The sequence below is a fragment of the Cardiocondyla obscurior genome, linkage group LG09, assembly GCF_019399895.1.
Source record: "Cardiocondyla obscurior isolate alpha-2009 linkage group LG09, Cobs3.1, whole genome shotgun sequence".
In the NCBI taxonomy this organism is placed as follows: domain Eukaryota; kingdom Metazoa; phylum Arthropoda; class Insecta; order Hymenoptera; family Formicidae; genus Cardiocondyla; species Cardiocondyla obscurior.
The window spans coordinates 2,022,322-2,046,646 of record NC_091872.1 but is presented as its reverse complement, the minus strand read 5'-3'; the positions used below and the strand labels follow the sequence as shown (position 1 = coordinate 2,046,646).

General features: G+C 35.3%; 4 protein-coding genes, 2 long non-coding RNA genes and 1 other non-coding gene across 14 annotated transcripts in view; 4 read left to right on the top strand and 3 right to left on the bottom strand.

Annotated features, from left to right (window-relative positions):
- The window catches only part of LOC139105533 (uncharacterized), a 61,874-nt gene extending 56,786 nt beyond the window's left edge, over positions 1-5,088 (bottom strand). For all 3 annotated transcript variants that reach the window (XR_011546212.1, XR_011546214.1, XR_011546213.1), the window contains exons 1-2: positions 4,870-5,088; positions 4,737-4,780 (exon numbers count right to left, since the gene is read on the bottom strand). This is a non-coding gene — a long non-coding RNA (uncharacterized lncRNA). The remainder of the gene's footprint in view (positions 1-4,736; positions 4,781-4,869) is intronic.
- Positions 924-15,400, top strand: LOC139105525 (uncharacterized). Of its 4 annotated transcripts, XM_070661690.1 has the most exons (10): positions 924-1,247; positions 2,521-2,683; positions 7,361-7,409; positions 7,942-8,017; positions 8,792-8,894; positions 9,392-9,523; positions 10,590-11,029; positions 11,114-11,339; positions 11,571-11,832; positions 12,028-15,396. In XM_070661690.1, exons 4-10 carry the CDS (start codon positions 7,943-7,945, stop codon positions 12,671-12,673), a joined length of 1,884 nt encoding a protein of 627 aa, XP_070517791.1. In that variant the 5' UTR covers positions 924-1,247; positions 2,521-2,683; positions 7,361-7,409; position 7,942; the 3' UTR covers positions 12,674-15,396. The 4 variants fall into 4 exon arrangements, with proteins under 4 accessions (XP_070517791.1, XP_070517792.1, XP_070517793.1 ...); XM_070661691.1 differs by lacking the exon at positions 924-1,247 and having other exon boundaries at positions 2,493-2,683; XM_070661692.1 differs by lacking the exons at positions 924-1,247; positions 2,521-2,683; positions 7,361-7,409 and having other exon boundaries at positions 12,028-15,397.
- On the bottom strand, positions 10,209-10,281 carry Trnat-ugu (transfer RNA threonine (anticodon UGU)). The gene has a single exon. It is a non-coding gene; the product is annotated as a tRNA-Thr (tRNA).
- A 1,047-nt stretch (positions 15,401-16,447) lies between the features above and the next one.
- Positions 16,448-18,868, top strand: Eif2bgamma (eukaryotic translation initiation factor 2B subunit gamma). Of its 2 annotated transcripts, none has more exons than XM_070661694.1 (5): positions 16,448-16,733; positions 17,059-17,744; positions 17,822-18,128; positions 18,306-18,541; positions 18,614-18,868. In XM_070661694.1, the coding sequence occupies exons 1-5, from the start codon at positions 16,578-16,580 to the stop codon at positions 18,777-18,779; spliced, it is 1,551 nt and encodes a 516-aa protein (XP_070517795.1). In that variant the 5' UTR covers positions 16,448-16,577; the 3' UTR covers positions 18,780-18,868. The 2 variants fall into 2 exon arrangements, with proteins under 2 accessions (XP_070517795.1, XP_070517796.1); XM_070661695.1 differs by having other exon boundaries at positions 16,448-16,844.
- Positions 18,869-18,963: 95 nt separating this feature from the next.
- Positions 18,964-20,343, top strand: LOC139105530 (ribosomal protein L37a). The gene is made up of 4 exons (XM_070661700.1): positions 18,964-19,064; positions 19,432-19,567; positions 19,941-20,025; positions 20,219-20,343. Exons 1-4 carry the CDS (start codon positions 19,062-19,064, stop codon positions 20,268-20,270), a joined length of 276 nt encoding a protein of 91 aa, XP_070517801.1. The 5' UTR covers positions 18,964-19,061; the 3' UTR covers positions 20,271-20,343.
- Positions 20,344-20,799: 456 nt separating this feature from the next.
- Positions 20,800-24,121, bottom strand: LOC139105531 (uncharacterized). Of its 2 annotated transcripts, XR_011546210.1 has the most exons (4): positions 23,119-24,088; positions 22,690-23,005; positions 21,350-21,744; positions 20,800-20,917 (listed from the first exon to the last, which is right to left on the bottom strand). It is a non-coding gene; the product is annotated as an uncharacterized lncRNA (long non-coding RNA). The 2 variants fall into 2 exon arrangements; XR_011546209.1 differs by lacking the exon at positions 20,800-20,917 and having other exon boundaries at positions 21,076-21,744; positions 23,119-24,121.
- On the top strand, positions 21,114-22,259 carry LOC139105529 (mpv17-like protein 2). Its single transcript, XM_070661699.1, has 4 exons — positions 21,114-21,245; positions 21,342-21,784; positions 21,903-22,028; positions 22,117-22,259. Exons 1-4 carry the CDS (start codon positions 21,218-21,220, stop codon positions 22,132-22,134), a joined length of 615 nt encoding a protein of 204 aa, XP_070517800.1. The 5' UTR covers positions 21,114-21,217; the 3' UTR covers positions 22,135-22,259.
- Positions 24,122-24,325: the final 204 nt, after the last annotated feature.

Genomic DNA, 24,325 nt, shown 5'->3' with positions numbered 1-24,325 from the left:
AAGAAAATAATGAGTAAAATATTAGCCGAGTAAAAATAATCACAGTGCTAAAGATGTTAATGTCTGCTAGAGCATCTAATTATAAAATATTGATCGTAAAGTATTGTTAAGATTTCTGATAAATGATCTCCTTGGCTATAAATTACGTAAACTTGAACAAAAATAACTGATATCTCGATTAAATTCCGATATGCATCCAATATTATGCATCTCCTTACCATGATAAACAAATAAAAATAGCATTACTGTATCGCGTATGAGGGGATTAAAATAAGATGGAAAACTCTAAAAAGAAAAGCAGTAAACAAATTGAAATGATGCACAGGCAATATAAAAGAAAAATGAAAAAAGAAATGAATCAACAGTCTACGTTTCTAGATTATTTAAATAATTATTCGCATTCGGGAAGTGCTTCTTGTGCAACTTTTGCATAAATATTTGTATTTAGATATTACTCGTACGTCTAAATGCCTACCGACTTCGAGACTGTCATTTGCACGCTACCTGGCCACGACAGGTGCATTTGATACGCCGCGGAATCAGCGGGTAAACGCATAACGGCTGAGAACGCGCATCGCCATCGTAACCGACCGTCGAGAGAGAAGGAGAAACGGCCCGTTTGAGAGAACTTTTATCCTCCCTCGGAGAGAGGAGAGAATTTCACGATATAACACGTACACATCGATCTGTCGTGGCAGCGAGTGCGCACTGGCTCGACGCGAGACCCTGCGCCACTCCACTCCGCTCCGCTCCGGCCGCGAGTTTCCAGCGTGCCACCCCGTATAAAACCGTGACCGGGGTCACGGCACGATACCAACAGGTGATGCCGAAGAAGGAGGAGGACACTCCCTCGAGCGGCATCTCGTCGAGCGTTTCCCACGGGTCCACGCCGCCGCCGACGACGACGACGACGGTGATTTAATATCGCTCTCCCGAGCCTACCGCTCGTCCTGTACCCTACGGATCGTCGACTATCTCCAGGACCTCCCTACCAGGATAAACACGCGGGGATCGCATCCACTTAGTTTGAAGTGGCATGTGGGAGAAAAATCGGGGAAGAAACATCGACGAGATACGCGGCGAAAGTTTCGATCAGTCGATGATTTAGTGGGCAAGCCGTTCGTACAGTGTTCCCCGACCGCGATCCTCTCCGACGCAGCATCCATTCTACCCGCGAGAGCATCGACGTGCTCGGGATTTAATTACGCGATTGACACGAGCGTGCGATGATCAAGTGTTCTGACAAGGTGAGCGATTTTCAGATATTCAAATCTTTAGATAGCGGCTGGGGAAAAGTAATTTTCAAACGTGCACACCCCAACGTTAGTTAGATCGACCGATAAATCTTTCCAATACTTTAATACTCTATTCCAAACTCTAAACTCATGATTTTGACATTTTACAAGGGAGTTGCGTTGTGACGGAACCTTAAAATTCCTTTGTCGTCTCGTCAAGTCTTATTTTTTTATTTTTTTATCTACGTTGGGCATTTCTCAAGCGAAAAATATCGACCATTATAAATAGAAAATAAATTCTTTGAAAACTTGCAAAAATATATATATAAATCGATTCGTATCTAGAAATATGATATAGAACAATAATGAAATTATACGATTGCGAAGATATAATAGCACGCATAAAAAATAAACGCCAACTAAAAAAATTACAAAATTCTTTCCCACCCAAGGATAATGATATTTCCTATTGATAGAAATACACTAAAAGCGTTTTATGGAAATATATAAAGGAATCCAAAGAGCATTGTTGCCAGACAGGATATTTCACTGTTCAACGGGCTGCACATAACGGACATCTTCACTTTATATATGAAATCATTGATTTCCTCTTGTCGCACCGCATTGAGAAAATTCGATTGCACGATACTATGACTTATTAATAACCGTATCCCGATTTCAACACAATTTTTCTCTTCGGTTCGCTGGCCCCTATACGGCTATCGAATAAATAATTATCTGAGATGTTGCAAAGATTAATCTTGGTCAATGCTATTTTATTTCTTTAACTATGTCGCCGCTATTTTTTGAGCAAACAAATATGTACAAAAATATTCTCGTTTTTAATAAGTATCGATAAAATGCAATTAATTATTTTAATGTAAATATTCAAACATTCAAAAGTTGTAAAAAAAAAAAAAAATATTATGAAGATGACATTGTGCAACCAACATTGGATAATCTCTCTATACGGTTATTCAAAAAGAGTTGTGTGAAAAATCATTCGAAAAATCGACAATTTAATTATATCGCGCAAAATGACGAGAGTGAAATGATAGAGTGAAAGACTCAGCATGAATCGCTGTAAATATAATTGTGTTTTTTTTTTTTTAGTTCCCCCACGTGCAACACGTGCCGGAATAAAAATTAAGTTAATGTTCTCAATGCGGGGACTAAATTTTACGACTTAATCGCGCCATATTATTAATTCGCGGGTTGTATTGTGCGTCCCGGTCTTTATCGCTCTCAGTAATTTATAATAACGGTACCTTGTGAAATTTTAAAGCAAACCGTGTGGGCACGTTAACTTCAATGGAGCTTTGATTTCGGGCACCTGATTCACCGGCGAAGGAGAAAAGTCAATCGTCAAGCTTGGTTCTACCGGCATGAAACGCGAAGGAAACGAAATGCTATGACACCGAGAGAAAAAAGCGGAAGAGGAAAGCCAGGTGAGCCGTAATAATTTAAATACATAATTCTTTAAGTATCTTTCTTTGAAGAAAAAGGGGCGCAAAATAAAAATTTCAGGCGTTTCAGATAGACAAGTAGAAATGTTTTAAAAGTACTCGCCTACAAAAGCGAGACGCGGCGCGCAAGAGAAACATAAATGTGCTATTCTAGAGAGTGTAGTATATACGGTACGTGAAAATGGCGAGATAAATGATGAAGTTGTGCACGGTTGTGTACAAGGACTGTGCATCAAGAAGATTGCATTACAAAGAGTAATTAAAAATGCAAATTCAACAGCGGGGCAATAGCAAGCCATTAAATCTCTCGCTGCAGTCTTACGTGTGTATTTTCGCTTCACCAAAATACCGTACGCAAATGCTAAATACCGCAATAGATACACACGAATCTGTATATAAGCGAATAATTATAATATACACAATATACAATATACTTTGTTAAAATAGACGCGCGCGGTTTTCCTTTACTAATGTGGTATATGTAGAGAAGTTTCGCTAAAATTGAAATTAAAAAGCGCCCGCTCGTTTAGGCCAGGAATTTCGTTTTAACGTAAATTTCATCCGAAACTCTATCAGAGCGAAAGAAACGTCCGACGTTGATTACATCGATATCTGTAATGGCGTAGGCAGTATTAAAAGCTTTTTATCCCGGTCTTTTCGTGAACACTCGGCGTAAATACCGGGTGGTTTGCTCCGACATGCCTCAAAGGATTAAATATAGATCGCGACCTCTCCATATATGATATTCGCGCGATATTAAGGAATAAGAATATAAAACTACGTGTTCGATGTATTTATACATGTAAGGTAATGACGGTATAAACAACAAAAAAAAAAAAAAAAAAAAAAATATATTATGCCACATAAGACTGCATTTATACGCAATTAGTTGGATGCAATATTGAAAGAATAATCAATGTAATATTAAAAAAGAAACGTCCTGCGAGTATTTTCTGAACGTCAGCTTTCAGAAGTTAAGGTAATTTTGAAAAAAATCATTCATGAAATGTTGGAGAGCTCGATAGAAACCCCGTACGGCAATAGTTTGGAAAACGATCGGAAAACCCCTCGGGAGCTCGGCGTTTTCCTGCGATGCATTATTCAAACGAAGCCATTCGATAGATCGGAAGTCGAGCTTTGATTGGACAAGAAAGAACACGCGGGGTACGACGAAAGGTCGTGGTTATGCAAATGGAACTCCAGTAGAGTCGGTCGTTATGGTAACCAATCCGTTGCAGAAGCATCGGAATTCATTATTTATCTCGGTAACATGGGACACTCACTCGTAAGTGAGCACAAGTGTCAGATTTTAATAATCCAAATGGATGTGAGGAAAGCTGCGTCGAAAATACTCGGCGTTGTTTGAAATCATGGATAATTCGATCGCTTCGCAATTCGCGTCCTCCACGAGAATAAATCACGCTCTTGCGCGAAACGTGAGCCGTGATAAAATCGATATATTACAGATTCAATCTCACCTAAATGATTTATGCGCGGACGCGTGTTGGATAAGAAACGAATAGAAAAATTACAAATTTAGTGTTGTAATAAGGAAAATGAAAATGTTTGCAAAATAGGCAGGCCTGGGAAGTGAGATTTACGTAGATAAATCCAAGGTTATTGCTTCTTCTATCTTTACTTCGTAATATGTATATGCTGGTATAATTGAAATTCGGTTTTGAATAGAGCGCAAATAAACGTGTGAATTAACCTTGGCCGATGTTAAGAAAGTAAAAAGGAAATCGGAAACGTATGTACGCTTAGAAGCAAACATTTAGGAAAACATACACTGTACCAGATGCTCTATCAATCGCGTATTCTTCAATAGAAGACGAATTCGATTCGTGCTTAATACAAATTTCATGAGAGAAACATTGTGAAATTAAATATCATTAATGATGGATTTTTTTTAATTATACATATAAATTCGGAATTAAAAATTCTGTAAAAATCAGCGAGTAAGTTATATTTATTTATACTAAAAGTTACTTTTAGTATAAATTACTAACTACGAAATAAAAATCATGTAGCTTACCAATCTGCATGAGCATCAGCGGAGTTGATAAGTTCTGCCGGTGACTGTAACATAAAAAAGAAATTATTAATATATACATTTCGGTTAATTAAAAAGATTAATAAAAATTAACATCTTTTTTTTTAATTTATACTTAGTTAAGAGTTGCTCCGCCGATGCAGGATGCCTATCCGAGGCCTGCTCCTCCTCTCAGATGGGACGTGCCGAGTCATCCCTCCGCGCACGAGTAACTCGCGAACACCCCGGCCGTGATTTTAATCGCGAAAATTTACTATGATCACTTTTGCGCGTCCCATGTTCGGCACTCGCGTTTATAAGAAAATCGTACGACAAAAGACTCCGCCCGAATATTCTACTTAACTCGCGGACCGACCGACGAACCGGTTCGACTGCGGTTCGTATGATTCTCAATATCGGCGGTGAACGATACTTCGGTTGACGACTGCGGGACGCAACTGCGTCGATCTGTAACAAAAAGAAATATCAAGGTTAATCGTAGTTATCGTGCCGTGAAGGGTTTTCGTTAAACGGAAGTGCGAATCACTTACGGCACGGAGACACGTGTTTGCTGTGCAGTGCGTAATACGTGTGTGCTTGCGCGACCGCTGGAGAAGGACAGAGCGAGAGTGGGGGAATATACCTAACGCGCGGCACGTAGGCTCGCGCTCGCTCTCGCTCTCGCTCTCGCTCTCGCTCTCGCTCTCGCTCTCGCTCGCTCTCGCTCTGTCCCCCCGCTTCACCCCACCACCCCCGCGCCTATCTATTCGTTATTCTCATTCGATTTAATTTTAATATTTAATTAGTATGTCCAGACAAAGACAGTACTTTCCCCAGATCGTCCTCGATCTCAAAAATCGCAAAGACCGTCTCTGCCTGGACAAATCTTTTTATCCTCAAGTGCTTATAACTCTCTCTCTCTCTCTCTCTGAAACTTGGTTTCTCTAAGTTTGAACTTTACCCACGAGACTATAGGGTTGCATGATAAATCCAGAATATCCTGTATTTGCAATTTTACGTTTCTCGTTCCGTAAACAAATTTCAATTTTAAATAAGCAGCTCCAACAAATCTCATTTAAGAAATTTAATTTGTGTTTTTATGCCGCAATAAAATTATATATTATATAAGTGTACTTAATTTACGAAAAAAAAAATATTGCTATATTGATTTATCAAGATTATTACTAGTAAATTTAACATCTCGTACGTTATACATATATCTTATAGATGAATCCAATTTAAGGTCTTGAAATGCTATAACATGGAACGTTCTCCTGAATTGGGCGTTACACTGTGTGGAATGAAGTGCGAGAAGCAATCCGGCGGAAAGCAGTTTCTCGGGAGTCCGTCGGATCGAATCGCTCTGAAATAGCAGAGTGGAGTTCGTAACATGCAACTTAAGTAGACTTGTGCACGTACTCTTGTGGATAGACGAGAAACAAGAGCAATTGTGAGTTGTACCGTTAAATCGGGACTATTCATCATTCCGCACGAGATTTCGTGTTGTATCTCTAACGAGAATAACGATACGCAGATCTCGTCCGTCGAAAAACATCGCTGAATTGCGCACGGGACCATCTCGATTGTTTTTAATTAAATTGAATTTAATTAAATTGCGTTCCATCAAAAAAACATTTTATTTTTTTTATCTGCACTCTTGTTTGCTTTTTCTCTCTCTCTCTCTCTCTCTCTCTCTCTCTCTCTCTCTCTCTCTTTTTTTTTTGTAAAATACAAATTTTGGTTGCGCGATTCTAAAAAGGTGGATATTAATTATGTGCATCAACTTTTGAATGCATCTTTTGTGAAGAATTATTTTGTGAGATTTTACTCTATCAATGTCTCAAAGGATTTCGCCGACAAGAAAGACAGATTTAAAAACATAGGTACAAACTACCACGGTATGAGTGGGACAAACGTTGAAAAGAGAAGCTTGCGGTTGCTAAAAGAACCCGTCAAGCGAAAATGGCCAACTTTCGAGAATGTTAGAAACGGATCGCTGCTGCAACTGTAAAGAGGGATTTGAATCGATAGGACGCGCGCGAAGTTTCGACGTTGAAAGACGAAATACAGGAGAGGCACGGGCACACGAACAATGCTCTTCTACCGCGTTCGCCATACACGAGAGGGGTGCACACTGACAACGCAGTCAGATAATTCTCACCAACACATTGTGTGCGGCTTCGAGCGGTGTATGCGTGGTTAGACGTGTGGTATACGAATGAATATCGATGTGTTGAAAAGCGCACGTCAAATTAAAACAACGTCACGAACGATGCTGCATGACAAAACGTGATGAGAGATCGCGCCTACATACATACATACATACATACATACATACATACATACATACATAGGGTGTATAATATCGCGAGTTCGAAATTGCTAATTAACAAACTTGCGTGTTATTGAATTCTCTCGTTGCAAGTCAAACATTATCTCAAGTGTCAATTAAAAGAAAAAGCCTGAATAAATAGAAAAAGGAACGAACGTTAGACTCTGTGTCTTCGACGACACAGTCATGCGATATACAATAGCATCGTTCTATGTGTAATGCTATATAATAAAGATAGAAAATCTCTTTTATGATGATTCCTCCATAATACTTGGATGCTAAAATGCATTTACAGAATCTGGAATCGTATGTTTCTGAGGCCTAAGGACCCGAAAAACGTGAGGGTAAGCAATTTATAATAATGTTCAGCATAAATATGAATTTAGTTCTTTTTTTAATAATTTTTTAATAATCTAAAGTTACTACCAATTAAAATTTAAATTAAAAAATTAAAAAATTTGATTAGTTAAATAAATATGTGAAATTTTTAGTGAAAGGGTCGAATATTAAATTTAAAAAACTTTTAAGATTTTACACAAAATATTAATATCTCGGAGCTATCAATGTTAAATACGTGCATAAAACAGATGGCTTTATATGCTATATCGGCAATATTTTATATTCGTCGCGTGATAAGATTAGTCTCGTTTCTATTATCAATCTATATCTATTTTAAGAATAATGATATATTTACATTACACATTGATGCAATAATAAAATTTCAGACCTGCGAGTTAAACATATCAATGCCTCAAATTAGAATAAAAAAATTAATTAATACAAATTTTTACTTCTATGATACAAATTGGAATTTTAAATTGTCCCTTTTCCCTCATCGTTACGATATTAAAATAATATTTATTTTTATGAGTACAGGATGCCACAAGGAAGCGTTCAATGGCAGGGGACGCAGAGAAGAGCCTGCGCGCCTGGGGCTAATTGGAACGTGCAGGTACATTCTCATCGCTTTAAAAATTTCGCAGTATTGATTATAGTAATTATATACAATATCGCGAAACTCATTTTTTTCCTTATCAATCTTGTTAGTGTAATTATTAGGGAGTAGTATCGATCGATAAAAATATCAGCTACAGCGAGAGAGAGAGAGAGAGAGAGAGAGAGAGAGAGAGAGAGAAAGAGTCCAATAATGTGCATATGTATGTAGGGAGCATGTACGTAGATACATATACCCATATTTTAATCATCTCTAGCACGTTTATACAAATTTCGCCTGCAGAAATTACTACTATTCCGATACGAGATCCACCTCGGCGGAAGTATATGCGGATTTATACAAACAAAAGCAAACTATAATTGTAGGAAGTTACAATTACTAGTGCTGTGCTAAAAGGGATTACAACTAACTTTTTGCTAATAACATCTGAACATGCTTCTACAAATATACAAAACAGTTGACGATAATGCGCATCTTTAAAAAGAATTTTTATCTTTTTCTAAAATCAATCTCAGATAAAGTGTAATTATCTCCAGCACTATACCTCATTATGCAATAATTTTGATAAATGCTACACAAGAATACGTCGCTCGTGATAATTAGCATCAAAAGACGTAACTGTGCCATTACACCATTAATGTAACATTATAAATTTACTGATCGATTTAACAGCGTCGTAAACACAGACGTACAAGTGTTTGTCACTGAGTAAACAACCTGGACCATCGTCCAGGTTTATTAATTGTTAACGACGGCAATTAAATCGAACAGGTGGTGAGAAGCAAGGTGACAACGCGGTGCTTGTGGCACGCCTGCAAAGCTCTCGGAATCGGGCTGCTACTAATGCTTTTAGGAGCTTGCATGGCGACTATAGGTGAGTAGAATTAAAATAAATTAAACATTGGCCTATGCCAGCGAACGCTGTTCTATTTGTGTTTCGACTCCTAAACCACTAACCATTTAGAAACGGTTGCAAAGAGCACTTTGGAAAGATCAACTCTTTGCTCTCTGATATGCCTCAATTTTCTAACGCCTTTACATTTAAAAGTTTTTGTCAAAGACTGATTTATTTGACGAATATCATTGTATCACGTTGAAATAAAAAGTAATTAGCGTATCTTATATATTCTAAACATAATTAATTCTTGTAATATTAACGCAGAAGAGTTGGTCCTTTTTTCACGCAAGCTTGTCATTCATTTGCTTCTTCCTATAACATGTATAAATAGGAAATATAGATTTTGATATTTAAACATTAAACTTTTGTATCCATTTTTAAAATATTTCTCTGCTATTTAACCCACGTCCTATTAACGACTTGATATACGTATACGTGTAATAAGAAATAAAAATATTTCGCTTATTTAATAGGATATTTCGCGGACCAGCTATCGGTGGCGCAAGAAATCAGAGGTAATATCACAGTAAAGGTGAAGAACGAGTCGCGCGGATTTCATCTGAATAATCTGAGCTACGCTGGCCCTGTCGTTATGGGTCTAGGAGGTAATATTAATGTACATTTTACACACTTTACCAGCGCGACACACTGTTTGACCGGGCAACTAATTACACGATACCGATCTTCTTGAAACGGGTAACTGCGCGGTAATAGATTGGTGCACTTTTGCAAAATCCATACAAATATGTATTCCCTGAGAGATTGTAGTATTATATAATATTACTTTGTACATAATATATTGATTATTTGTTATATAACCTAATGTAGTAAGAATGCAAAAAAAAAAGAAAAAAACCGTGTAAAAATAAAACTTGTCTGAACTTTTTGTAAATCGATCTTTTAAAAAAGAATTAATATTTTTTCGAAATTAAAGCTTGCATCATAATTCTCTCTTTAGCATAAAATAAATGCACGTGCACTTAATGTATATGGCATTACGTTAAAAATATATATGGCTTTAAATTAAAAATATTGTTATAATTAAATTGTGTATTTTCGATTAAATATATATTTAAAAATAAATTGTAAAAAAAGGTAATGCTAAAAAAAATTACGAAACAGTGTCGATATATGGTTTTACATGGAGAGACACGAAAAAGAACAAAGATAAAACCGTAAAATGGTATAATGGATGTAGAGCGGAAAATTGCGAAACGCGAAAAGGGTGCAATGTGCTTCAACATTTCACGAGCGAGAGCACTATACGATGAAAACTGCAAAAAAATATATTGCCCCCAGAGAGATTTGAACTCTCGACCCCTGGTTTACAAGACCAGTGCTCTAACCCCTGAGCTATGGAGGCTTACGCTCGGCTATCGACGAGCAGCCTCAGATACAAGTGTGACATAGATTTTATCTTAATTGTACATTTTTAATTACATTGGTTATATTAAAAATATATTTTTTTTTTTAATATTTTAACTCAAATTTTCTGTACTTGCATGCAGTATCAAACTTGAATAATTTTAAATAAAAGAAATTTAAATATAATTGAACATTAGTTGAATTAAAAAAATTACATTATATGAAAATCACATATTATAGTTAAAAAGTAATTTTACACGTACAAGAAAATGAAATTTCGTATATTCGTTAAAATACCTTTTTCAGGTTTTATCGTGGTAGCTGCTTGCGTGATGACTTTCGAAGCGCGTGACAGCGCGGCCAAAGTAGTGCCAGCTCGCTATCGTTTTAACCAGGCATCTACGCTAAGGAGTTCAAAAAGCCAACGCAACAGAAGATCGACATCGAGTCAAACGACCAAGTGGGACCATCAGCTGGGCTTGTTTAAAGTGAACCGCAGCCCGAGTCCCAGTACACACGAAGTCTCTAGAAAACAGCTGACGGCGGAGTTGATGCAATTTTCGAAAGATCTACGCGAAAAAGGCGTGGCGCACTCCATAAAGAAAAGCCCGAGCGCGCCAACATTAATCGACAAGAAGTCACCGCGCCGAAGATCGCCTAAATACGCGGGGTGCTCCCTACTTAATCCAGAATTGTTGCAAAGACATGCTCTTTCTGTCGACAATCCAAGTTACAGCCCACATCAAGTAATAATTTAACAAATTTTATAAATTCCTAAGGTTTTTTTTTTTTTAATAATCAATAATTATAAGACTTCTTTTCGATAAAAGGTCAGCAGAGAAAGCCTGGAACATCAAAAAATGAGTGGTAGTCAAGCCTCAATGGCAATGGATCTGCATATCCCGAACAAAGGTCCCGTTACGCTCAAAGTGAAGGACCGATCCGATACAGCGAGACGACATCAACTACTTCGTCAAACAAAAGTGGAAGATGTCGAGGAAGTCGATGAAGCTGCACGACCACCGCCAACTCTTGCGCACTCGCCTAAATTGCCAGGTGATCATATATGTATAAATAATTAATTTAAAATAATGATTACTCCGATATGTAAGCTCATCAACGTAATCATTAGACCCTACTGTGAAGAATAAAAGTATATAAAAATTATTTAAATATATAAAAAATATATTTAAAAAATATATAAAAATTTATTTTGTATATATATTTGAAAACCGTAATAAAAAATATAATCTGTGTATATTTAATAATCATCAACATTTTCATCAGGTGCCTATTGCAGATATCCAGACGATTTCGTGCCAAGAAAAAGAAACTCGATAGATTTGAGATTGTTGGAAGAATTGACGGTGGTATCGAAAGAATTTAATAAGGTCTCGCCACGAGACTTCCGTAAGGTCTCATCGCCAAACTTCCGTAAAATGTCCTTCGACAGAATCGGCGGCGATCGTCGCCTCGACAGAACAATGGGACAACGAAAAGCCAGCCTCGAGTTTCGAAGAAGCCCGGATTTCCGAAGGGGAGATTATAGGTAAGCAAGAACTAAAAAATATATTTTTTTCTTTTTTACGACTTTTTTGTATCTCTAACAGATATGTATTCTTTGCCACGTGATTACTTCTGTTCAGATTTTATTTATTTATTGCAACATAAAACGACCAAGTATTTAAAAGTTTCTTTATTTGACAAGTAAGCGATAGAATCTCTTTTTTAACCGAATTTACAGGAAATTATCGATAGATAGATTCAGCGTTGATTGTACCCGATACATGTTTGACGAAGCAGAGATGAAGCCACGAGCGAGCAGCGGGGAGAACTTGCGAAGACAACCGCGTCATCCTAAGCTACATCATTCCAGATCGGACGACAATAGACGACGATCTTTCGACAGACACTCGAAAGATCCTCAGTCGAGTCGGCATTCTTTAAATACCCAGGCCGTTATGGGAGGCTCCGGATCCGATTGCGAGCCAAAATACTTTACGACGGTGTCTCTCGACACCGAGGAAAGCCGCGGCGACAATTCCGATGAGAGTCGTGCAGTAGATACCGAGGAGGCCAATTTCAACGTCCTATCGCCCGAAGGACCCATAGAGGGTGATGATATGCTACTCGAGGAACCGGAATTAGAAAATGTCACGGAAATCGATGTAGAGAGCTCGGGAGACGACCTTGACGATAACGAAATATGCGAACCATGTGGATCAGCGAGCAAGAAAACCAGCATTACGATACTTGGACAAAATCCCATAATTATCGCTGACGACATGACCTCGGGGATTATAGTTGAGGAAACGACGCGCAATTTCGAGCAGATCGAGAGTAACGAGAAACATGAAACGACTTTGTACATAGAGGAAGATGAAATATGAAGGATAGAAGAGATTTTTCAGGATTAATGATATACACAACATTCTAAGAAAATAACGATGTAAAGTAAGAGAGAACCGCGTTCAACATTGCTGGCAATGTTCGTTCGCAAATCACGTAAGAAGATCACGCAAGAATTCGACGTTGATAATTATTAATCGATTGCGATTGTTTTCAAGTGCGACATTACGTCGTAAAACATGCTCAACGATTTAAAAAAAAAAAAATTAACACACGACATAAATTACAGAAAAAAGAAAAAAGAAAAAAAAAAAAAAAAAAGAGTACGAATTGCGTTTTGTAATGAGACAATCATTTTTTATCGGTATCTCGCTTTGCCTTTTGCCCAAAGGTAATGAGAGATTGTAACATTTGCCATATATTGATGACAAATAATTGTTACCAACAAATTTTGACGTAGCACATAGGCAGTATAATAAACCTAACGTACAGTATAAGAAGTTGGTTAAAATGCTGCAAACGTGATCAATCGTACTAAAGAATTTTTGTACTTGTAACGAAAAATACGAATATAATGTTCACCTATAAATACGTTTCAAATTAACTCGTTCAGACGTTTGTCAATGTGTCATATCTGACAGTAGTGTCAGAAGGATATACATGTATAAGTGCGATTCAAAATGAATCTTATACAGTAGAAAACGGTGTTATTAGAATATAAAGCGTCTCAGACAACGCGCTTGTTCTCAGATCTTAATACTGCAATAAAGAAAATATCGCAAGAGTTTATTGCGAATACATTCAGTAATAAAATATAAATTATTTCTTAAATAATTCAGTTTTCAGATTCAATTTTGTTAATTCGCCCCGACATGTGTCGTTATATGTATATGATAAATTTGATTCTTTAATTAAAAAGAACATTGGTTTTTTTTTTAATGAAGCAAAGTAAGAATTTATTAATTTATTTTATATTAAATTATGACTCTTATATATTTTTAAAATTGTTTAATACAAATAGTTTGTACAAAATAAATTTTGCAAAATCCTATTTTATATTTTTCTAATTTTCTACTGTTCATACTGCATCAGACTTTGCTGTTAATAAAAAAAGAAAAAGAAAAAAAAAAAAAAAAAAAACCTGCATTACGAGGTAGTGTCTGTCTTCCTCTTTTTCTCTCTCATATCTAATATATTATCAAAGAAAAATAGTAACAAATAAATTATTATCTTATCTGATGTCAGTAATTGAAAGTGTCTTTAAGACTTTTTGAAACCAACCACGAAACATATATAGAAATTAAATATTCATAAGTCTATAACCCTTTTCTGATCTATTGTTAACGCATTTGCCGTTAGTGCACGCGAAACTGCGGCCTATTCCGTACATCTTCGTTAAACGTTCAAGTGATGACAAATCATAGAAGAATTTGATATCGTAGACACGCGCCGAACACGCGAATCTCTTGATACCCTTGATTACCCAATAAAAATAAAAATAATTCGATTTTTAACATATTGCAATCTAACAACGTCGAATAATTGTTCTTAATCAGGTAATGACCGTGCGTGTAATATATTTTTATATCCCACTGTGAGTTCGTACACCGTTAATTATGTATACTAATAATTATTCTCTCTGCGAGAAAAACGAGATCGTTTTTATTTCGGCAAACGCCTAGTCATCAATTGTTAATAAACTTTTTCACTTTCAGCTCATATGGATCTCATTCGATTAAATATCATCAAGTTAATTATGCAATTATAACAAATTCATATTGTAATATTCACTGTTTCGCTTCTAATTCGTATCACGAATAAATTTGAAAAAAGTGTATTATATTTTAAGCAACGTATGTTGTATTTCATCATAATAATTACGTCTATTTTAAAATCAATAGATAAATTTCTCGAGATTTTAAGCATCATCAATTTACTTTTACAAAAAAAAAAAAAAAAATTTATACAAATTTAAATAATTAATAAACTATGAATTTGATACATGGAAAGGCGTTCAATTTTGAAAATTAAAAAATTTAAATATAATTAAGTTATTATAGAAATATTATATTGAATTGTATAAAAATATAATTTAAAAAATTTAATTTGAAAATGGTGCCTCAATAAATCTGTATTATATTCAAATCACAAAAATATATCTTTAAATTGATCAAGAAATATTCATTAAAATTGGAATTGATGTCAAAACTTGTAAGACTCGTTGCGTATTGAAAATTGTTTAGATAATTTAGGATTAAATGCTAACTGTGTGATTAAAACGTGATCTTTGTACAGGATCTCATTTAGTCCTTTTCAAACGTAGAAAGTAGCACCGAAAAAGAAGTATAATAAAAATAAAAATGCAATCATATGCAATATATTGTTGATATCTAAATTGACGGTTCAATATCGATAGATATCGTAATAATTAATAGCGCGCCTCTTAAAGTCGTCTGGTATTTTTTTACCAGAAATGTGTAAATTTATGTGTATGAGGTGATGTATGAGACAGAGATACGTCATGTCTTTCATAATTTTCTAACCCCTTGTTGAAACGACTTAGACGTTTGCAAAACTGCGATTTTACATAATAAAATTAAGTTGTATCTACAGTTACCTACTCTGTAGCAGAATATATATACGAATGTACGTGTGAACGTGTATATATAATACCATATGTATTTAACGGAGTAAACATAATTAAACTGTGATCGACGTATAACTCAATGAGAAACATTTTACTCGATATTCTTTTTCGTATTTTTTTTTTTTTTTCTTTCCTTTTTGTTAAAAAATTAATTATTTGCGCTATAATTGTGCAAAATTTTTAAAAACTATTATACGTTCTCACTTAATATATGGAATTGCATACATGCACTGTGAGAAATGTTTTTCTGTTAGAAACAAACAAACAAACTAAGCATCGTCATGAATGAGTGAAATAGAGAGCAAGCAAAAAAATACAGACAAGTGGTTCAGCTTGTTTTTGTTTACTCTTTATCTCGCTCTCTCTCTCTCTCTCTCTCTAAGTGGCTCCGTATGCTCACAAGCACAGATTTAATCTCGGTCATGAATTCTTTAAATATCCTTTAAATATCGTAGAATCACGAGTAAAAATTCTAAAATGCGGCAAAATTCTTTCACAACAATTAAACAAATAACAAATAGATAAAAATTAGACTCACCCTACGTTGCCCCGTCATCGCCTGATGGGCACCAAAACCACGTCCTTCTAGATCTCAGATCCTTTCACCTTGTCATCCTTCAAGTTTTCCTGTTCGTTTTCGCAGCTTCTTTCACACACTTGCTTCGATATGACCCATAATTGTTGATGAATATTACACCATTAATCGCGATCGTACTTGGTTTCGTCCTATAAGTATGCGGTATCAAATCTCACTTTTTTGCGGCACAGAAATAAATGTGGAATAAAAACGCGACCGCGCAATGTTCCGTAAAAAAAAAAAAGATTGTTACATCCGGCATTTCCGATCGCATATCCCACTTTTCCGCGACTTTGTCAAACGCACGACAGTGCGTTTCATCCGGCAATCACACCCGCACAAAGTGACTTTTCTATACGTACCGTAGCAATAAAATATAAATTCAAATAAATGCAGCTCAGAACTACGGATCACCCGGAGTCTCGTAAAAGAATCTAAACAAGGCAAAGGCGATCGGGAGTTGCGAGACATCGCCGCGACAAACTGATTCTGATGTCAACTGCAAACGTTAACGTTAACGAATTTAAATCTAACCGTTTGACCGACAGACCTGCTTCGTCGTTGACCATAGAATACCGGAATAGACGAAGACGAGAAACAGCAACTTCATCCCAGTACGACGTGCACCAATTTCAGAAATGGCGTTCGTGGTGCTGCGAAGGTGGCTGACGTACATACATACGTGATCTTGGCGTGGGGTGCGTCGAGTTTCACACAAAGCATGTGCGTACGTGTGTCGTGGTCACAGAGGAATGAGGTAACGCGGCCTACTACACCGCCTACACCTCTCCGCACTCGGCGGCCGAGAGAGGGGAAAGTTACGTACGCCAGCCGCCGTCGCCGCTCGTCGCAGCAAATGCCATATCTACCTTTCAGTGTGTGTACACTTTTGGAACTAGAACTAGCAGTACAGTGACTGAAAAAATAACGTGTTTCCATTACATCATTCACATCATATTCCGATTATAATTTTACGCTTTTCTATAAAGTAATAATTTTTATATAAAAGTAATCTAAATGTAATTTTAATTACAGTTATCGCTCACACTAATGTACAAAGTGTATTTTGTATAATACATATTGCATCTGTTACAACACATTTGTTGTGATATAAAATTTTCAATGTTTAACAGAATGCCTAATTTTTTTTTTTTTTTTTTTTTTTTTTTTATTAACAAAGTTAATAATATTAATTATTGCAGAAAACGAAAATGAATCACCACAACGAGTTTCAAGCCATTGTGCTTGCTGGAGGAAAAGGCTCTCGCATGACGGAGCTCACGGCAGGCAAACCGAAATGTCTGCTGCCGATTGCAAACGTTCCCATGATTTGGTATCCTCTACAAATCCTCGAACGTTCGGGTTTCGAAGAGGTGATTGTTATTGTTACAGAAACGGCAAAGTCTGACGTGTCGACGTCATTGGATAAGTTAGGTTTGAAAATCAAGATAGAATTTGTAGGAATTCCAGGGACAGAGGACCTTGGCACAGCTGATTCTATTAGATTCATTCATGAGAAAATATATACGGATATCTTGGTGATATCTTGTGATTTAATTACAAATATAGATATATCAGAAGTACTGAATTTATATAGGAAGCACAATGCAAGTGTAACTGCTTTGATGTTACCTGTGCCAAAAATCCCAGATGACTTTACAACACCAGGCTTGAAAATTAAGCAAAAACCAGAAACAGATTTGATTGGCATTGATAATAACACAGAACGATTAATTTTCTTGGCCTCTGCATCTGATTTTGAAGAAACAATTAATATTTCACAGAGGCTTCTCAGGAAGCATGCTGGCTTTACTGTTCACTCTAAACTAATGGATGCACATTTATATATTATTAATAAATGGGCGGTAGACTTTTTAGTGTACAACAAGTAAGTGATTCTGCTAAGGAAAAAAATTTCGAAATCATTGAATATGAGTTTAATTAAATGTAAAATTGTTTTTTCAGAAATTTTACGACACTAAAGGGTGAATTTTTACCATACATAGTCGGTAAACAATTATCTAGACCTAAGCAATCTATAGACGATAAAACGTCCATGGCACAAATGGATTTGAAGGAAGATATTTTCCACTTTGCAATGAAAAATCCCTTAGATGTATTAATAAGAAAGATGTCGGCCTTCAATGATCATAGTGTGGATTTAGAGGATGCTTATAATGCAGATGTAATACGATGTTACGCTCATGTATCAAATGAAAAATTTGGTCTTAGAGCAAACACTATACAAATGTTTCATCTTGCAAACGCTAAGGTTGAGTAATGATATACTATCGATTTTACTTATCTATGACAAAAAATAATATATATTTCAAATGTATGCAAAATTAAGATCAATTTCAAAATCTAACAATCATAAATTAATTGCTCTCATTATATAAATTAAAAAATTAAGTATAAATATACTATAATTAATTAATTTCTTTTACAGATATCAGAATGTTGGAAAAATGACGAAAATACTAAAAAATTACCGATGCTGCCGGGTATCTCGAGCACTGCAACTGTGCACAGTACACAAATGGAAGAATGTCGTATAGGCGATAATTCATTGATTGAAGAGAAAACGTCATTGAAACATAATCATATCGGACCTAACTGCGTTGTAGAATCGAAGACTAGGATATCTCAAAGTGTGATAATGGGACATGTAACTATAAAACAGAAGTAAGTCTAAAGTATTATCAGAAAATCTTAATTATGTACAATGATTCACTATATCAATTTGTTTCTTTCTAGATGTGTTATTCATAATTGCATATTATGCAATGGTAGCACTATTGAAGAAGGCACAGAATTGAAAAACTGTTTAGTTGGAGCTCAACATATTGTAAAATCTGGTAGTCAACACTCTCACGAAGTGCTTACTGATGCGGATAAACTCATGTTTAATTATCAAATTTAATTATTTACTTTTTACTATTTATAACGTATTGTAAATAAGATTATTTATAAGCAATAATATTTTTATCTTTTTAATTATGCATTAAATAATTTACCGTCTGAGTAAGAATTCTGTAGTTAGTTCCAATTGACACATACAGATATCGTTTTCGAAAGTATTTCGTTTCTATTAGCTGGTTACCTTATTTCCACTGAACAAAGGAACGCTCGGAACGGAATTGACGGAACTTTGGATTCGGAACGGTAGCTGTCGTTTCTTTCCTGGTGTGCTCTTTTATCTAAAATGGTGAGCATGGATATACGTTATTTAAATCAATTTATTTCACATTAATCCTAACATTTTGCCGATTTATCAATATGGAAAAGATATCCTAAAATTTTAGGAAATTAACGTAATTGAATAATATTGACCCAAAAAATGTTGCTTTGTATGATATTAATGTGATACTGTTTTATAGGTTATGATAATGTTTATACGTTAACACGTTAAAATCTAAACTCTACATATTTACTTTTTATTTACTTGTTTATAGATATGACTAAATAGTATCTGTATATCGTTTTCTATCATTAATTTCTTTTTTTTTTTTTTTCTCTTAAATTTGTGACAGATTTTACAGCATTCTTACTATATTCTTGCTTGATATTCACAGACGAAGGGTACATCGAGCTTTGGTAAGCGTCGTAATAAGACGCACACGTTGTGCAGGAGATGTGGACGTAGCTCTTATCACATCCAAAAGTCACAATGTGCACAATGTGGTTATCCGGCTAAAAAAATGCGTTCATGTAAGTTACTGTTGTACACTGAGAGGCAGATATAAGATTTGCCGCGGCGACGGCGGTTAGCGTATATCACTCGTGATGATCCTCACACGAAACCCATAGTTAATATATCGCAAAACGCCGGTCGCTGAGAACCGCCGAGAACAGAAAGAGAACAGGCCGGCGCCTGTTCGCGGTATATTAACTATGAGTTTCGTGCGAGGATCGACGCACATCACGATAAATTCATACGCTAACCGCCGTCGCCGCGGTAAATGCCAATGAGTTTGCCTAAGACTTATAAATAAATAAATATTAATTAATTAATTATTTGTGGCCAATAAGGCCTTGTTAAATTAAAAAATATTAATTATGTTTATATTTGACAATTAAACAGATAACTGGTCGGTCAAAGCAAAAAGGAGGAAGACCACTGGTACAGGTCGTATGCGTCATCTTAAGATTGTACGCCGTAAATTCAAGTAAGTTACAGCGATGACTTATTATTTAAAATGTATCTAATAAATGTTAAAACAATTGATTTGATTAGGATTATTTAATTGTGAAAAATAACCATTATCTTGTTTATCTCAAAAATATAAAACATTTTATTTTTTTTTTTTTAATAATAATTTGTAATATATCTAAGACATAAATAATTATATACATTTATAGGAATGGATTCAGAGAAGGTTTGCCAAAACCTAAAGCTGCTGCAGCTAAGTAATCATCAGCATGATGTCTTATTGTCTAATTAAATTGTACGGTTTTGACTACAATAAAAAAACTTTAAAAATTTAGTTTAGCATTTGGCATCTCAAAGAGAACTCCTTATAATTAAATATTTCTAATATAATAATTATTGCAAATAATTAATTTTTTTTTTAATATTGATAATTTTATATAAAAATTAAAGTTTCATGAGCATTTTATTAGTAAAAAATTTTTATTTTTTGTAGGATTCTATTCTTATGAATAACGATTAAATGAGATAGCTCGAAATTAAGTATACTTCTGTATACTATGTTATCGCAATTCCCCACCTATTTTATTTTTATTGATACATTAAGTAGCATTTGCAAATACGTGCAAACTTATGATAAACTTGTATATGTATACCCTTGCGTATTATATCATATCTGACAAGAAAATTTGAAGAAATGTACGATCGGAAAGATAAGGTTTGTTGTCTATATACCGTTTGCGCAACCTCTGCAGAATTTTTAATTGCCACGACGTCCTATATATTTAGCGAGCCTCTGACTTTGTTCAACAGTACGTTTAATACACGATGATAACTTGGGTGATCGACACAACTCCATTGTGCATCTAGGCATTCGCCGATACTGCACTCGAAGATTATCGATCTTCAACCTGCATATTTGGAAGTTATGCCACACAATAACATTCAGCGAACGTTTCGCTTCCACAAGTATCGAAGAATTAAGAAGATCCGCTCGATTAAATAATAATAAATTTAAAGAGAAGGAAGACGTTTAGAAATAAATTGAAATAGTCGCTTGCAAAAAAGATTGGTTCAAGAAAGTAAATATTAATTAATGCTTCTGTTATAACTTTTGAGAAATATTTACAGCTAGAAGTAGTTTCGGATTTTCGAAAAATTTGTTCCAATATCAATTTATCACAAAATTTATATAATATACTTATATACAAATGGGCGTTTTCCGTCAGCTACTATTTGGTAAGTGCATTTTTTTTTTCTTTCTTTTTTTTTTATATTAAAATAATTAAGTAATTTTGCGAATTTATTGTCTGAAATTTATATTTTTCATTGCAGGTAAATACCTTTTAATTACCAATACTGTGAGCTGTGGTGTGATGATGGCGGCGGGAGACGTGATCCAGCAGCGTAGCGAACATTGGAAAAAGCATTGTTCTGCCAAATACTTTCCAAGTAGCGTTATGGCAGCGTCGCCAGAGGATGAAGAGGAAAAAGCAATTTCTAGCACTTCTGTATATGGACACGATTATATGAGAACCAGAAATATGATGGTTGTAGGATTGCTTCAAGGTCCGTTTCATCATTGGTTCTATACAGTTCTAGATAAGGTTTTCCCAGGCAGAAATGCAAAGTCAGTTCTTAAGAAAACATTTCTCGATCAATCAATTGCGAGTCCCACATGCCTTACGATATTTTTCATCGGTCTCGGCATTCTGGAGAGTCGTAAAGTTGAGGAAATCTGCAAAGAATTAAGGCTAAAGTTCTGCGAGACATGGAAGGTATTATACAATATTATATTCGTTAATTAACATTTTAATAATCATAAAAAATTTGCAACAATTTAATTTCTTTTTAAAATTTTATATACGTGTAATAATTTACTGAAACATATTTCAGGTTGACTGCTGTTTTTGGCCTCCTACACAATGCATTAATTTTTTCTTTGTACCCTTGCATTATCGAGTGCTCTATACGAACGTTATGACGATGATTTATAATATTTTCCTATCATATATGAAATATGTAAGTTTACAATTTTAAAAAATTGAAAAAAAAAAAATTAAATTACAAGGAATCGTAACAAAGTAATCATTTTTTGTTTTATCCACAGGACGCTCACTTTGAATGACAGAAATCTCATGGCTAGTCTGAACAAAAGATTGTGCAAATAATATTGCGAAACATGTATTGCTAACATTATCTATCATTATTAATTATACGTAACAATGTGCAATAAAATGCTATCACAAAGAATTTTCAAGTAAGATTAACGTATCTCTTCTTTTGATCCTTATCGCGATTGAATCTATCCATTTCCACAATTTTTACTAAGTAACAAATAAATGCGATTCATCAACCGTCGCAGTTCCTATTGTGATAAAGAATAAACAATAAAATTAATGTTAAAATATCGAGCTGTCACTTTATATTTAATTGAAATGTCACTTGAATAATCTCGACAGAAAAAAACGCAGCTACGTTAATGTTTAAGAAAATTTTTTTTTTTTTTTTTTTTTGCGAAAATGATGTATCTTTTTCGCAATGTTATTAATTTGTACGCAAATCGACGGAAATTTTACAAGTATATTTGCATGTATTATTTAAGACTGAATTATTCATATGTAGAAAAATAAATTATTGTAATTACGAAATAATAAGAAATGTGATTAAATTGACAGGGTACCTTAAAACGCACGTTCACAATTAATGATCACCTTATCGCGTGCATTAATCTCTCATCGAGTTTATTTATTTGTTCTGCAGCTTTTGTTTGGCATTTGGCGACAGCGAGATTATACGATCTTCTAACCAGCCAGACATCGTCACAGCATCACAAACACATGATTAACGGATATAAACACAAACAATAAATTCAACCATCGTGGGACACAAATAATGAGATAAAAGATTTAATAACAGGTCTCACTAATGCGTAGTAATTTGCTTCCTGGATTTTTATTTTATCTTTTTTCTGCTTTGTCACCTAAGAACGCTGCACCCTAGAAATATATATTAAAATTTAATATAACGTTTATAACATTTTTATGCATTTAGGCGAGGATATGGATATTGCTATTGTGTAGCGAGTAATCAAGATAGAAAATTTTTATACCTTTTTCATAAATTTGTTTGCGCCGTATTATTTTATCTCGAATAAAGATCATACTTGTCCTATATACCATTTCTTATCTCATTCGTCTTTTACAATGGTACATAATAAATTGTAGTTTCCAACTTGAACAGATACCTGCGATGTTATCGTCCGTATACTATCAAAAATTTTATCTCTTTTTCACATTTTTATAGAGACAGAATTGGATGTTAATCGACATTTAATTCAACTGTCAAAATTTTAAAGCGATATATCTACATATAACGAACTGCCGTGTATAGTACATGTGTATAGTGTATAGTATATGTGTAAGAAAAGGAGAGAGACATAGAGACAGAGACGGAAAGAGCGAGTAGTAGTGGGGAAAGTTGGATTAGTCGGGTCGGAACCACAGACGATTTACGTCGCGAGCGACATGCGACGTTCAATGAGAACTTTGCTTTCTTGTAGAACGAAACGTTTCATTGGATGATGAAGCGTGTCGCTCGCATGCAAGAATTTCCTGTATGGTTGTTTGCTGAACGCACTTAATGACCCTGTCGGACGTAGCGATTGGTTGCGGGATATAAAATTTAATTAAATTTTAAAGAATTAATTCTTACGTAAAAGTTGCTCAGATGTGGGACGTGTCGAGTCATTTTTCCGCGCTTACGAACGCCTCGCGGGATATTCCACGATATTAAATTGACCAATTTAATTTAAAAAATAAAATAACAATAGTCTGTAAATGTATAAATATTTCACTCGTGGGAGTTAAACAGCTCGATATTTTTATCATTGTCGCTCGAGAATTTTTTCAACGGTTAGGTTGCTCCTAACCAACGCGAACACAGTCGCGAAAGCGATTCGAAAAGCTAATATTGTAATTTTTCGACAGATGGACGCATTTCATTGTTCAAGTCAAGATCGTTGGGACCATGTTTAAATCGCACGTCAGTCAGAGGCGAATGTCGTGTGCGAGAGGATGCACCGGGACGGCGGGCGTCGACGCGGCGGTCCTGAAATCGGTGGCCGACGAAGAGGGGACCCGTCGCAGAAAAGAAAGGGCCGAGCGGAACGGAGTTGGAACGCGGCCTTGCCTAAACCTCGCGATAGTTGGCTCCCTCGTCGCCTTCGCGAATACCCGTGTTTTCCCGAGAACAGGCTCTCGTGACATCTTTCGAAGCAAAAAGGGAAGGAAGAAGGAAAGCTGCGGGAGTGCTCAGCT